Consider the following 14746-nt stretch of genomic DNA (forward strand, 5'->3'; position numbering starts at 1 on the left):
ATAAGGAGATATGATTCTGTGTCAAGCTGACAAGGGGTGGACTTGTGATGGCTATTATTGGTTGCTAACTTGGCTACACATGGAATTAACTAAAATCTAAATGGCTGAGCACATGGGTGAGGGATTTTTTTTTTTTTTAATTAATTCTTTTGAAGTGGTAAGACCTACATCTAATCTGGATCTTTGAGGTGGAAGGTCCACCTTTAATCCTGGCCACACCTGCTGGTGGCAGTCAAGGACACAGAAGAAGGAAACTTGCACTTTTTGCCTGCTTGCTCTTGCTCTCATTGGCAAGTCCATTCCTTCGTTGGATTAGAGCATATTTCTTCGGGATTCTGGTGTATACTGAAGACCAGATAATGCTTCCAGTCTTGTGGACTGAAAAAGTACTGGATTCTTGGACCTTTTGTTTGTAAACTGCCATTGTTGGACTAGCTGGACCACATCATGGAAGGTATTCTAATAAGTCCCATATATATATTTTCGTTCTATCAGTTCTGTTCCTCTAGAGAACCCTGACCAATAAAACACCAAAAGCACAAACAACCAAAAAAGAAAAAAGAAAGAAAGAAAAAAAAAAGACAGATTGAACTTTGAAATTAAAAGGTTCTATATGTCAAAAGATACTCTGAAGGGAATAAAAGTCCAATCGGCAGAAAGGGACAGAATTATTTGGAAACTTATCTTTTGACAAGAGATTGGTGTTTATATTATATGAAGAAGTGTTGTAATTAAACAGCAGTGAAACAGGCACCTTACCTGCATGTAGTCTGCACCATATGAGTACAGTGCCCAGGGAAGTTGGGAAAGGGCATCTGTTCCCCTGGAACTGGAGTTACAGACAGTCCTGAGCCAACATGTGGGTTATTGGAGTCAAACCTAGGCCCTCTGCAAGAACAGCACATTCTCTTAACTGCTGGGCCATGTCTCTAGCCCTGTGGAAGAACAACTGTTGCTCTTAGCCTGTGAGTATCTCTCCAGCTCCAACAGAATTTTTTGGGAAAAAAGATTTATTTTTACTTTGTATTCATCTTTGTATATATGTATGTCAATGCCATGTGTAGGTAGGTGCCCACAGAGGCTGGAAGAGGGCTTTGAACTAGAATCACAGGTTGTTGACGTTTAAGATGTGGGTTCTGGGAATTGAACTCGTCTTCTGGAAGAGCAGTAAGTTCTCTTAACTGCTAAGCAATCCTTCTGTTCCTGTGAGCCAAGGATTTGAATAGACATTCCTTTAATGATTGTATACAGACAGTCAGATGAACAAATGCTCAGCATGAGTAATTATAACAGAAATACAAATCAAGCAAATGAGCATACTACCTTACACACTAAGATGATTAATATTGAAGAAGCAGTGTGTTGGTAAGGAGAGATTGCTGGTATTCTTCTGTACTGTGGTTAGGGTGTAAACAATACATCTGTTGTAGAAAACAGTGTAGTGGCTCCTCCAGAGATTAAATATGCATGGCTATGAGATCCCATAGCTTACTCTGGGTGTGTACTTTTTTTTTTTTTTTTTTTTGGTTTTTCGAGACAGGGTTTCTCTGTGTAGCTTTGCGCCTTTCCTGGAACTCAACTTGGTAGCCCAGGCTGGCCTCGAACTCACAGAGATCCGCCTGCCTCTGCCTCCCGAGTGCTGGGATTAAAGGCGCGCGCCACCACCACCCGGCTGGGTGTGTACTTAAAACAACTGAAATTAGGAACTCAAACAGATAGTTGCACATCTACATTCGTAGTAGCATTGTCACTGTAGCCCAAAGATAGGAACAACCCAGTTGTTCAGTGACTATGTAAACAAAATATAGACTATCCATACAGTTGGAATAGTACTCTCTTTAATAAAAAGGGAGGGAATTTTGTAGTATGGTTCAGGATGGATGAACCTTGAAGATAGTAAGTGAAACAAACAATTTCTAAAGGGCAAATACATGATTCCATTCATGTAGGGTCACTATAATAGTCAAAATCATAAAGACAGAGTACAACAATAGATGCTATTAGCCAAGGAATTGGAGATATGAAGTTGGTGTTTAATGGGAACAGAGCTGAGTTTTACAAGATGTAAAGAGCTATGGAGATGGATGTGGGGCTCGTTCTTCAAACTTTAGGAACAGTTGAATGGCTGTAAGTTAATTGACTAAGATGCTAAGTTTTGTGTTGTGTTGGATGAGAATGGCTCCTGTGTGCTCCCCAGGTCATGGCTGTAGGAAGGATTAGGAGATGTGGCCTTGGAGGGGGTGTGTCATTGAGGGTCGGCTTTGAGGTTTCCAAAGCTTGAACAAGGCCCAGTCAGTCATTCAGTCTCTCTGTTTCTGTGTCTGTCTCTGTGTGTTTCTCAGCCTGCTGACCAGGCTGTAAACTCTTAGCTACTTCACCAGCACCATACCTGCTTGCCACCACACTCCCAGCCAAAACAGTCATGGACTAACCCTCTGAAATGGTTAGCAAGCCCCCAATTAAATGCTTTCTTTTATAAGCTGCCTTGGTCATGGTGTCTCTTCACAGCAACAGTAACTACAACTAAGACACGTTTTATGATATATATTTTTAAAGCCAATCTTTGAAAATAATTAATTCCAAAGACCAGTTGGAGTTTTCACTCTTAATTGGACATTATGGATTGTTGCTATGCTGCAGTGGAACCTTCAGGGAGAAACTCCTTTGTACCATGTGGCCCATCACCTTTGGACACTCAAAGATGAGAAGTGTTGCATTTGCCTGTGCGTCTTGGTGTTTGAGCTCTGTGTTGGTTGGTGGGGGCCATAGGAGGCCTAAAGTAGCCATGGGCTTGTCAGACAGACAAGAGGAAAGTGGAGTTGACCCAGTACTTTGTAGGTTCTGATTTGTGGGAACAAAGCACCTGAGGGCTGTGATAGCATCTGTGGTAGTCTTAGGGAGAGTGTTTTCCTGTGCACCCAACTGCTTTTCCCTCCTCTCACTTCCTGTTAGCCCTGTCTACTTTGTGAAACCTGGAACCAGCTTGCCTGCCTGCCTGCCTACCTGCCTACCTACCTGCCTGCTGGCACTCCTCTTACTCTTTCTCCTCCTCTTTTTCCTTTTCCTCCTTGAGGGTTGTTGGAGAGATGGCCCAGTAGTTAAGAGCCACTGACTGCTCTTCCAGAGGTCCTGAGTTCAGTTCCAGCAACCACATGGTGGCTCACAACCATTGCTAGTAGGGTCTGATGCCCTCTTCACCATAAAGGTGTACATGCAGATAGAGCACTCAAATACCTAAATAAAAAAAAACTTAAAAAAAAATTAAAACCCTTTATTATTATGTGTATGTGATGTGGCGCATGCATGGCATGCTACAGTGTGCATATGGAGGCCAAAGGAAAGCTTTGTGGAGTCCCCTTCCACCTGTACCGGGTCTGGGTATTAAACTCAGGTCATCAGGCTTCCAGAGCAATCTTGCCTGTTGAGCCTTCTTGCAAGCCCTGCCCTGCTCCCATCACTACCACACTGACGGCATCCTAGTACCCTAACCTTTGTGTTATCCTTCCCTGCTTGTTCTTTCCTTACTGATATATGCTGGTGTATCTTAAAATGTCCTGAAGGTACTTGTTAGTGTCATAGTATCTTAGTTACTTTCCTATTGCTGTGACACAAGACCATGACCAGAGCAGCTTGTAGAAGTTAGAGTTTATTTTATGCTTATGGTTCCTATCATAGCAAGGAGTATGGTGGCAGGCAGGAATGATGCTGGAGCAGCTAAGAACTCACATCCTGATCTAGAAACAAGTAGAAAGCATGTACTGAGGGTGGTACACTGGAGATGGCTGAGAGCTTTTTGAAACCTCCTCCAACAAGATCACACCTCTTAATCTCTTTCAAATTGCCACTAACTGGGAACTAAGTATTCAAATGCCTGATACTTATGGGGACCATCTCATTCAAACCACCATGCTGGGGTTCTTGCTTCAATGCTCTGTGTACCAGACACTACCCCTTGAGTCTTGTCTTTTCTTTTTTTTTTCTTTTTTTTCTTTTGGTTTTTCAAGACATGGTTTCTCTGTGTAGCTTTGCGCCTTTCCTAGAACTTGCTTTGGAGACCAGGGTGGCCTCCAACTCACAGAGTTCCACCTGGCTCTGCCTCCCGAGTGCTGGGATTGAAAGCGTGCGCCACCACTGCCCGGCGAGTCTTTTCTAAACTGCCAGTGTTCATAGGATTTCCCTCTCCTGGGCCTAGACCCTCCACCTGAAGGCCTCTCCTGGAACATGGCAGCAGCTCCCCACATCCCTTTCCCCCCGCCTCAGCTACCTGTTCATAATGCCCAGGTGCCTAATAGATCATATATATCTATGAACAGATGCAGTGCCCTGGTCTATTACATTAACCATCATGATTTACTGTGATGAGTTAAGAAAAGAAACTACTGAAGAGTTACTACTGAGAAGGTGCTTCTTTGGCTCCCTGTAGCCCTTTATTGAGGAGTTGTTGGCTATGGAGATGGTGCTGCAAGATTGTTATATGACTCACCTATTTTAGATGCTTAATGCTTGTGCATGTTCTCCATCCTTTCTTTTTCTTTGTTGTAGAATTAATAAAACATGATGGCTTACTCTATGCTATAGTGGTGATCTTTGATTTGGAATCAAAAAGTAAAACAAACTAACAGAAAAACTGCAGAGAAAATTTTTTCTTTGCTCAAAAGGTTCTGGAGTTCATGAGAACCCCTCTCTATTTTCTTGTTGTCACTTCTTGTTTAAAAAATATTACTCAGTCAGGCGGTGGTGGCGCACGCTTTCAATCCCAGCACTCGGGAGGCAGAGGCAGGCGGATCTTTGTGAGTTTGAGGCCAGCCTGGTCTACAGATCGAGATCCAGGAAAGGTGCAAAGCTACACAGAGAAACCATGTCTTGGGAAAAAAAAAATTACTCCAAGCCCCTACAACTGACTGTTAAAGTGAGCTAGACAGTATTTCAGGGGTTTTCTTTCTGTTTAATGCTCGAATGGTTGGGGAGAGGTCCCAGAAAATGGATATACACAGAGGCTACCTATGAGTGAGATTTCCATATCCTGGGAAGACTAGTTGCTCACTCCATGGTGGGTGGTTTTCCTTCTCACCTTGGGTCATTCCTGGTGCACACATGCTCCTTTCAGGCATATGGTGACTATTAGTAGGCAGGTCTTAAGGCCTTGTTTCTGATTGATGATTTGTGGTTTTTCTGCCTAGAAGGTGGAGGCAGTAATGTTTATTCAGTTTATTTTCATTGGTACATGGTCTTCTGGGCAGTGTTTCAGCTTTCTCAGTTTGTCCCAAGTAAGCAGTTCCTGTTATACACTTGTGTTGATGCCTGTAGAAGTGTGTCTGAAGTAACAGGGTTTGCTGATATTTTGGTAATAAATTTTATAGCCTGTCTTCTACCTCTAAAAACATTTGAATGGTGTTTCTTTTCCTTTCTTGTCCCCTTTTGACTTTTTTTTTTTAGCTTGCTTGCCTTTTGTTTTAGCAGCTGCAGTATCTCGGAAGAAAAAACGAAGAATGGGAACTTATAGCTTAGTTCCCAAGAAAAAGACCAAAGTATTAAAGCAAAGGACGGTGATTGAGATGTTTAAGAGCATAACTCATTCCACTGTGGGCGCTAAGGTAAGAGTGGTATGGGAGTTATGTGCCACATATTCTGGGAAATGTCTTTCTGGCTCCAAAGTCTCTTCGGCCAAAAGAACATTTTGAGGTTATTACTAATTTAATGACCTTCATCACCATGGAAGGCCTAGAGTTCTTGAACTCCTCTGCTATAGCATAGTTGTATGTAGGTGACTTATTGAAGACCCCCAACACACACTCCAGGAGTCCTTCTTTCTGGGTTATTCTTCAGGTGGTAGTTCCATTGTGCCCCTAGTACTGGCAGACCTTCACATCTCCTATCTGTTGAGTTCATAGTGAGGTAGTTTTTATGTGCTGGGCAACAGTACTTCGAGAGCCGTGCATTACTGTGTTCCAGGGTGAGAAAGCCTTGGGTGACAGTGCCCTGCATGTAAACGGGGAAAGCTTGGAGATGGACTCAGAAGATGAAGACTCAGATGAGCTGGAGGATGATGAGGACCATGGAGCTGAGCAGGCTGCTGCATTTCCCACTGAGGACAGTAGGACTTCTAAAGAGAGCATGTCTGAGACTGACCGCGCTGCAAAGGTAGGACTCCACTTCCCCAGCTGGTAGCACTAGTGAATGAAATCATAAAGTTGACTTTAGGTCCTAAGAGATAGTGCTTTGCGCATTGTTATGCACTAGTGATTTTTTTCTTGCTTTTCATTTAACATTCATAAAAAATTAACTGTGCATGGTGGTACATGCCTTTAATCCCAGCACTCAGGAGGCAGAAGCAGGCGGATTTCTGAGTTCAAGGCCAGCCTGGTTTATATAGTGAGTTCCCAGCCTGCCAGAACTACAGAGAACACAAAAAGGAAAAAAAAATTAAATGACTGTCAGCTAGCAAAAGAACCAAGAAACAAAAGGCAAACCAAAAAGAAAATGTGACCAGTAGAAAATAGAATCAGATGATTAGAATAAATCTTACTGAGTTAGCAATAGTTTTGTTATGTAAATTGTTTTGAAGAATAAATAAAGAAAAAGCACTGTGGCTCATTCTTAGGCAACATTGCCATAAAATCTCTTAATAGTAAAATACAGCTGTATGTGCCAGGCGGTGGTGGCGCACGCCTTTAATCCCAGCACTCGGGAAGCAGAGGCAGGCGGATCTCTGTGAGTTCAAGGCTAGCCTGGGCTACCGAGTGAGTCCCAGGAAAGGCGCAAAGCTACACAGAGAAACCCTGTCTTGAAAAACCAAAAAAAAAAAAACAAAAACAAAAACAAAAACAAAAAACAGCTGTGTGTTAAAATAGTAATGATCAGAAGATTGATTCATTCTTAGGAATCTCTTAACTGGATTTACTAAATCAACAAAGAAAAGCCACAAAGTGTACATATGTATAAAGGACTTTTTTTGTTTTGTTTTTTTTTGAGACAGGGTTTTTCTGTGTGTAGCCCTGCCTGTCCTGGAACTCACTCTGTAGACCAGGCTAGCTTTGAACTCAGAAATCTGTTGTTGTTGGTTTTTTACTCTATTATGGGGGAGAAGGGGGTGGGCTGCCACCCAGCTCCCAAATAAATCATTCACAGAGGCTCTTAATTGTGAATGCCTTAGCTTGGCCTCATTTCTTGCCAGCTGTCCTTAACTTAAACTATCCCCTCTACTTTTTGCCTCTGGGCTTTTCCTATTCTCTTCTGTAAATCTTACTCTTACTCCGTGGCTTGCTGTATAGCTGGCCCCTGGAGTCCTTCTCTATCTCTGGTTCCTAGATCTTAGATCTCTCCTTCCAGTTTTCTCCTATATATACTCTCTGCCTGCCAACCCCGCCTATCTTTTCTTTTGCCTTGCTATTGGCCAGTTCTTTATTAAACCATCAGGTGTTTTACACAGGCACAGGAACACAGCTTCACAGAGTTAAACAAATGCAACATAAACAAAAGTAACACACCTTCAAATAATATTCTACTACAGAAATCTGCCTGCCCGTGCCTCCCAAGTGCTAGAATTAAAGTTTTGCATCACTAATGCCCAGCTTCCAGCTGGTGTTTTCAGTGATAAGTTAGGAATGATGTCATGTACCTATAGTCCCATATACTTGGGAGACTGAGGCAGTAGGATTTATTGAGCTGAAGTGTTTGAGACTAACCAGTGTTGCGTTCTAAGATTCCATCATACAACTAAATAGGCAAGAATGCCTCCTGCTTTAGTGCCAGCACTAAAATTGTTGTGGTTAGTTTTGTTTTTATATAAGCAGAACCACACAGTGTATGTCTTTCTATTTGTTTGATTTTCTTATTGTCTTAACAGCTTATTTCACCCACTATGTTTGGAGCTTTGTTAATTTTCATTCTTGCAGAATCCAGGTGGTCGGGGATCTCTGAAACGGTTTAAAGAGACCTGTAAGACTGGAACTGGCATTCTGTTGTCTGCCTCTTGTGTCCTTGGAGAGTTACTTGTGTTGCTGTCTTTGCATTGGTGCCCAATTAACTGTTCATGTAATCGTGAATCTCAGCCCGAGGCTACTGGAATAAGGTGTCAGTAGGCAAATTAACAAAAGTACTTCATAGTTCTTAGTAATCCTTTTTAAGAGTATATGCATCCTGAGACTGTACTTGAGTTCCACTATGATACAGTGTTCCTTTATTAGATTCTCTTCCTATTTTGATGTCCATCACATTCTTTATGGGCACTCCATATAAGGCTGTTTGATGTGACAATCCCACCAATATCTTGTGCACAGATGACTTCTTGATGCACACTGGGAGTAAGTCACTGTGCCTGTTAATCCACAGACACTGCTAGACAGGTTCGAGAGGGTTGGAGGTGTTTATATCTCTGGCAGCTCCTTCTGAGCACCGTTTGCTGTGTTGGCTTGCAGTCTTGCCATTCTTGCCACTGCCCATTTAGTGAGTACATAGTGCTAGTACATTATAGTTGTAATGTACCTTTTTCTAATTTCTAGGAGATTTAATACTGTTCTTTATGTCTGTTCTTCATTTGGATGAGAACAATGAACATTTTCTGTTGTTGTGAAGAGATACCATGATCATGGCAACTCTTTTTTTTAAAGATTTATTTAATTAGGTATACAATATTCTGTCTATGTATATTCCTAGAGGCCAGAAGAGGACACCAGATCTCACTATAGATGGTTGTGAGCCATCATGTGGATGTTGGGAATTGAACTCAGGACCTCTGGAAGAGCTGCCAGTGCTCTTAACCTCTGAACCATCTCTCCATCCCCAATGATGGCAACTCTTATAAAAGCAATCATTTAATTCAGGCTTGCTTCCAGTTTCAGAGGGTTAGTCCATTATCATAGTGGGGCATGTAAGTGGACATGGTGCTGGAGAAGTAGCTGAGAGTTCTACATCTAGATCCACAGGCATCAGGAAGAAGAGAGTCTGGGCCTAGTGTGGGCTTTTGAAATTTCAGAGCCCACCCCCAATGACACTTCCTCCAACGAGGCCATATCTCCTAATCTTTATAATAATTTCATATAGTGCCATTCTCTGGTGACTAAGCATTCAAGTATACGAGCTTATGAGGGTCTTTTTTTTTTTTTTTTTTTTTTTTTTGGTTTTTCAAGACAGGGTTTCTCGGTGTAGCTTTGCGAGCCTTTCCTGGAACTCGCTTTGGGACCAGGCTGACCTCGAACTCAGAGATCCGCCTGCCTCTGCCTCCTGAGTGTTGGGATGCTGGGATTGAAGGCGTGTGCCACCACCGCCTGGCAATGGGGGTCATTCTTAGTAAAACCACCACAGATGCATTCTTTTGTGAAGAACTGACCAAGTATCAACCATTTGTCTATTAGAGATGAGGTTGCCTGTCTTTTTAGAAACTCATTTTAGTAAAAGTTTTTGATCCAGAAATGATCCTTTTTTGTCTAGTCAGCACAATATCATGTTCTACTGTGGGCTTGCTGAGTGGTGGAAAGATTGGTATTCTCATCTAGCTGTATGGATTAGAAGGTAGTTGAGGTACCATGATAGTTGGGCACAGTGGTTGTTTTGAGTGCCTTACCTCTTAGCCGGAATGCTGGACCTGCTGACCAGAGTTGTTTCCTGCTGTTCTTATAATGAGGACAGCTTCCTCTGCCTACTGAACACAGGTTTTAGTTGAATCCCATTCTGGTTCCTTCCTTCTACTTTACTCCTTTATTCTCCCTTTTCCTTGGGATTTCAGCTTGTGCTTTCTTCCTTACACATGCCATACATGTAACTGTCAAGCAGCACTTTTCAAGTATTATCTTCCTCCTTTCTGTGTAATCTCTTTTCTAATTGCTAGTTGCATTGCTCAGTCTTGTTTAAAAGTAAACAAACACATACCTGCCCTGTGAATATAAAGAAAACTTAAAATTAAATAAAACCAACAAAGTACCAGAGTCTTACAATGCATGCTATATTTAATGGTGAAAATTAAAAGCATTTCTATCATCTGTCATAAAATGAGGGTGAAATTGCTTCTTTTAGCATTAATGTAAGGAGAATAACATTGACTGTTTTTGATTGATGCTGTAAGAGAAAAACCAGAGAGAAACTTTAATATTTAAAAGGACATGGGAGTAGAATTTGCTGAAAATATGAACATTCACCTTAAAATCTTGGAAAAACCCCAGAAAAATTATTATAGCCATTGAACTATGCTTCCATGTAATCAAGACATAGATATCTCTTGTTTCTGTGAAATGTTGCAATAAACATCAACAAATCCATAAATGCCTAGTCATGTTTTTTGTTTGTTTGGTTGGTTTTGGTTTTTTTTGGGACAGGGTTTCTCTGTGTTGTTTTGGTGCTGGTCCTGGATCTTGCTCTGTAGACCAGACTGTCATTGAACTCAAGAGATTTGTCTGGCTCTGCCTCCTGAGTGCTGAAATTAAGGGCTTGCGTCACCACTGCCCTTGCGTCACCACATCAAGTAGAAAATTAGCTGGGTATGGTCATGTACACCTTTAATCCCAGCACTGAGAGAAAGAGGCAGGTGGATTTCTGAGTTTGAGGTCACCTTGGTCTACAGAATGAGTTTCAGGACAGCCAGGGCTACATGGAGAGACCCTGTCTTAAAATGCAGAGGTCCAGACATAAATTGTCTTAAGGATGATATCTGTGAATCCTTCAAACAAAGATCAGTAATCTGGAAGACAAACCCCACAACATCTAGAAGCTTAACTGTGATTCTTGACATCTTCAGAGTACCTAGGGTAACACTTTGAACAATAATGTGGTGTAAGAAAAGAGCAGGAATTTGCCAAATGTTGTTAACAAGAGTCCTGCAGTTTGTGCAAATGAAAAATACATTGTCTCTAGGTTTATCTCTAAGCTCAGAATAGTCCCTTTGAAATCTAATTCAAACTTTCTGTAGAGCTGCAAATTCTGAATGAAGGGTTGTGGAGATTAAGAGCAGTTCTTGGAATTGTGTGAGACAATGTAGGAGACATCAGCAGTGTTGAGATGGGTAAATGAGACATATATAGGGTGTTAGTGAGAGTTATCACGGGAGAGGGGTGCCATTTGACTCAGGAGCTCCACATCTATCCTCATCTGCCTTTTTGTTGAAGGACTTTGGCTTGTTTGCAATGTAGCTTGACTGTGAACCTTATAGGTTCTGTTGAGCTGGGAACATCAGAAAAAAGTGGGATACTCTGGAGTGCATCCTACAGAGAGTCAGACTGACTACAGCATGCCAGAGACCATGGCCCTGTCTTGCAGTGAGTGCATCTGGGATGAGTGGACACTGTATTCATGTATTGACACTATAGATAGAAAAGATGAATACAGTATGAAAAGTTGTCTTTGGTGTTCTGATATAGGATGGACTCTAAAACTTCTCTGTAATTAGAAAAGAGTAAATTCACTGAAGTGTATCCAGCAGGGAAACAGATTTAGGCATAGGCTCAGTGTGGCAGGAAGTGGCCAGGCAGCAGAGCACTGATGGCTTTAGGGACTAGATTACTCTTGGGTGAGTCAAGGTAGGTTAGAGTATGTATTATTTTATAGCCCTTCAGAATATACTTGCGTACTCCTGCCCCTCTCTCCCTCTCCTTTCCTCCCTCTCTCCTCCCCATCTGTGTGTGTGTGTGTGTGTATGTGTGTGTATTTTACCACTTTACAGATATCTGGCATGCCTTGCATGCACAGTCATTTCCAAGCTGCAGTTAATGAATTTGAGTCATCAGAGTGGGTCCATTTGTGATGGAGAATCTTAGCAGGGAGTGAGAGCAGAAACTCATGGTATCTTGTTCTCTGGGGACTCCCTGGCCAGAGCCAGCCAGGCAGCTTGTTTCTACAATGGGAGAGGCAATGAGGATCCTTCCATGTATGTCTGCCAGTGTTTTTAACATTAGTTTTGGATTCATTTGTCTTCTACTAAAAGATCTAATTGGTTTTTGTTTTTTACTTGGTTTTCTCCCTGTCCTGTGCCATGATCAGATGGATGGAGATTCGGAGGAGGAGCAGGAGTCGCCTGACACAGGGGAGGATGAAGACGGTGGAGATGAGTCTGACCTGGTAATCTGACGTTTATTTTATGTTCATAGAATTCAGATCTGCAAGTGAGGTCACGGTTACTATCTCCTGTGTATGATGAGAGTCACAGGGTGCCCTGGGTCTTTCCTGAAGGAAAAGTGGTGAAGAGGTCACAGAGTTGTAGCTCAGGGACCAGTATAACAAGTGTGATGATCTGGTTGTTGGGATCCAACAGCAAGCCAAGCATGCCTAGGACCATTTGGCTCTGAGGGAAGGGTGTGGTTCCATGTTTTGGTTATTCATACCAGTGATGAGTTGGGCGGCATTGGCTGCTGAAAGAGAAAAGTACTTTTGGACTTGAGCTGCGTTGAGATAGAGTCTCTTTTACCTGGTAGTTAGAATCTGGGGATTATTAGCAGGAGCTGGGTAGGTTTGAAATTTGTGAATCCCTAGATTGGAGTCTTAGCAGTAGCCCACGTGTTACAAGTATTGCGTAGAGGAGATAAGAAGCTTATGAGCTTGAGGAAGAAGTTCGATAAAGTTCTGGACCAAGAACTGAAGAGGGAGAAAGTGTCCTTGCTGTCAGGCTGCTGTGGTCAAGGAAAGAAAGACACATACAGGATCCTTAGGTTTGGTGATGAAACATTATTTCCTGGGGTACTGTAGGATGATCCAGACAGTAGAAACGGTTTTGCAGCGCTTGTTGAAGTTTTTCCAGAAGGTTTTCTGTGTGGAAACATAGGGTGGAACGTGGGGTTGTTTGTAGGGAGGAACCTGGACAATGTAAGCATGTGTGCTGAAGATGTTCCTCAGCACATTTTGCTGGGGTGACTAACATAAATCCACACATCCAGCCCACAGCTTGGGCAAGTGGACATACTTCTTTATGGGATGGCTTGGCATGCTGTGCCATGTGCCTCTTTCCGTGTATCAGCATAGTGTCCACTATGTCTGTGTATGTCTTTAGGAAGTAGGCTTGAGAAACCCATGTGCTTTCTTCATGTGACCTCTTTCCAGCATCTCCTGGCATTAGAATTGGTGCTGTAGGTCAGTTGTGATTCATGGTTGTTAGATGTTCTTTCTACACTTACAACATGGGAACAGATAACAACCTCTTGCATTGTTATAAATTGATTATACTTCTTTCTTGTTATCCATGTAGTATGTGCTTGTGTGGATTCTAGGGTACATTGAACATTATTTGTTCCTTCCTGAGCAAGATGAGTGGATATGTATAAATGAAAAATAGATTATTTATTGAGCTTAGTTACTTAGTTCTGAGTAGAAATTTCCAATTATTCTTTTCATTTTGCCAAACTCAAATAAAACTAAATTCTATTTTAGTTTTCTTATTTTGTTGTCTCTTAAAGGACTGGGCTGAGTGAGAACAGCATAGGTGTCTTTAGAATGTAACCCGAAAACATGTCCAAAAATGAAGTGAGTCTTTTAGAGGAAGAATCTAGATATAGCAACTTTTTGATTTTTGAGGCAAACAACTCATAGTCCTTTTTGCTCTCAGGAGCTCCCCCTGCTTTGCCTTTGATGTGCATGCCCTTTGGTCCTCCAGAGTTCTGAATCCAGTATGAAGAAGAAATTTCTCAAGAGGAGAGGGAAGACTGACAGCCCCTGGATCAAGCCTGCTCGGAAAAGGAGGCGGAGAAGTAGAAAGAAGCCAAGCAGCATGCTTGGTGAGCACAGTGGAGCTGGTGCCTCTGCAGTCTTTGTGGGGTGTTATCAGCAGAAAGCTGGCCCGGGGCTGGTCTCTGTGAAGGATTTCACTTGAAAAAAGGATGATCTGTGAAAAATGTTTGAAATGACTTCTTTAGAGAGACTTCTTAGGTGATCCTCAGGTAGTCTCTTTCTAGTAAACCTAGTTAATGCTGGCTTCATTTCCAACCACTGAGCCAGCATGGATAGTTTGTCACCTGCACAGAGTAGTGCCTTTTTTCCTGGGTGGACGTTACCCGTACCATGTAGAAGAAGGAAGTCTGTGATCCCTGGCTGCCTCTGGCCTGAGTGGTTTGTGACTCATTCATAGTCATTAGTAGTAGTTTGTTAAGGTGAGATCAGGAACATGGCCTTTAGATCAGAGGTTCAAAGGGTTAGTGTGCCAAGTTCATTGTATAGCTTTGTTGAGTTGTGCCTGGCATACAGTGGCATGTATACAAATTATAGTATAGAACTCTCACCAGGATCAGGTCACCATTGTTTTTACCCTCTAGATCTCCCTTTCCCTGCTGCCCTAGATAACCTTCCCTTACCCTGTGACCACCTCCACATTCCCAGGAAGCCCCTGATTTTCTGTTTTGCTGATAGTCTAGTACTTTGTAGAATTCTGTATGAATGGAATTGCTCAGTGTACACTCTCTTTATTTTTTTTTTCCTTTGTTCTGGCTCCTTTGAGATAGTTGTTTTGAATACCCTCCTCTTGGATATGTCCACAGCAGTTTGTTTTGTTGCCTTCTGAGAAGTGCACCAACTGTGTGTGATGCTGTCACTTATTAGTCATTTTCTTGTGGGTGGACCCTGGTCTTTGCTGGGTTGGCTCTCGGAGAGGAAGTTGATATGAATGTCTGAATGCAGCACTCATCATACAGGTGTTTGACATCTTTCTGGCTGGCCTAGCTCAGTCTCGTACAGTGTGCTCAAGTCTTTGGGAAACTACCAAACTATTCTGAAGCATGGGTCCCATTGTACATCACTACCCCAGTACTTGGGGCTTAGGTCCCCTCTGTCCTTACAT

At 42.3% G+C, this 14746-nt stretch overlaps 1 protein-coding gene across 11 annotated transcripts in view; it reads left to right on the forward strand.

Annotated features, from left to right (window-relative positions):
- Positions 1 to 14746, forward strand: part of Ehmt1 (euchromatic histone lysine methyltransferase 1) — a 173245-nt gene that overhangs the window by 90903 nt on the left and 67596 nt on the right. For 8 of the 11 annotated variants that reach the window (XM_028868685.1, XM_037204717.1, XM_037204720.1 and 5 more), the window contains 4 exons: positions 5437 to 5594; positions 5953 to 6141; positions 11968 to 12045; positions 13571 to 13691. In XM_028868685.1, coding sequence (XP_028724518.1) covers positions 5437 to 5594; positions 5953 to 6141; positions 11968 to 12045; positions 13571 to 13691 — 546 coding nt within the window. The remainder of the gene's footprint in view (positions 1 to 5436; positions 5595 to 5952; positions 6142 to 11967; positions 12046 to 13570; positions 13692 to 14746) is intronic. The other 3 variants (XM_037204713.1, XM_037204718.1, XM_037204714.1) reach the window with 2 other exon arrangements.

Source organism: Peromyscus leucopus, chromosome 4 (genome assembly GCF_004664715.2).
Source record: "Peromyscus leucopus breed LL Stock chromosome 4, UCI_PerLeu_2.1, whole genome shotgun sequence".
In the NCBI taxonomy this organism is placed as follows: Eukaryota; Metazoa; Chordata; class Mammalia; order Rodentia; family Cricetidae; genus Peromyscus; species Peromyscus leucopus.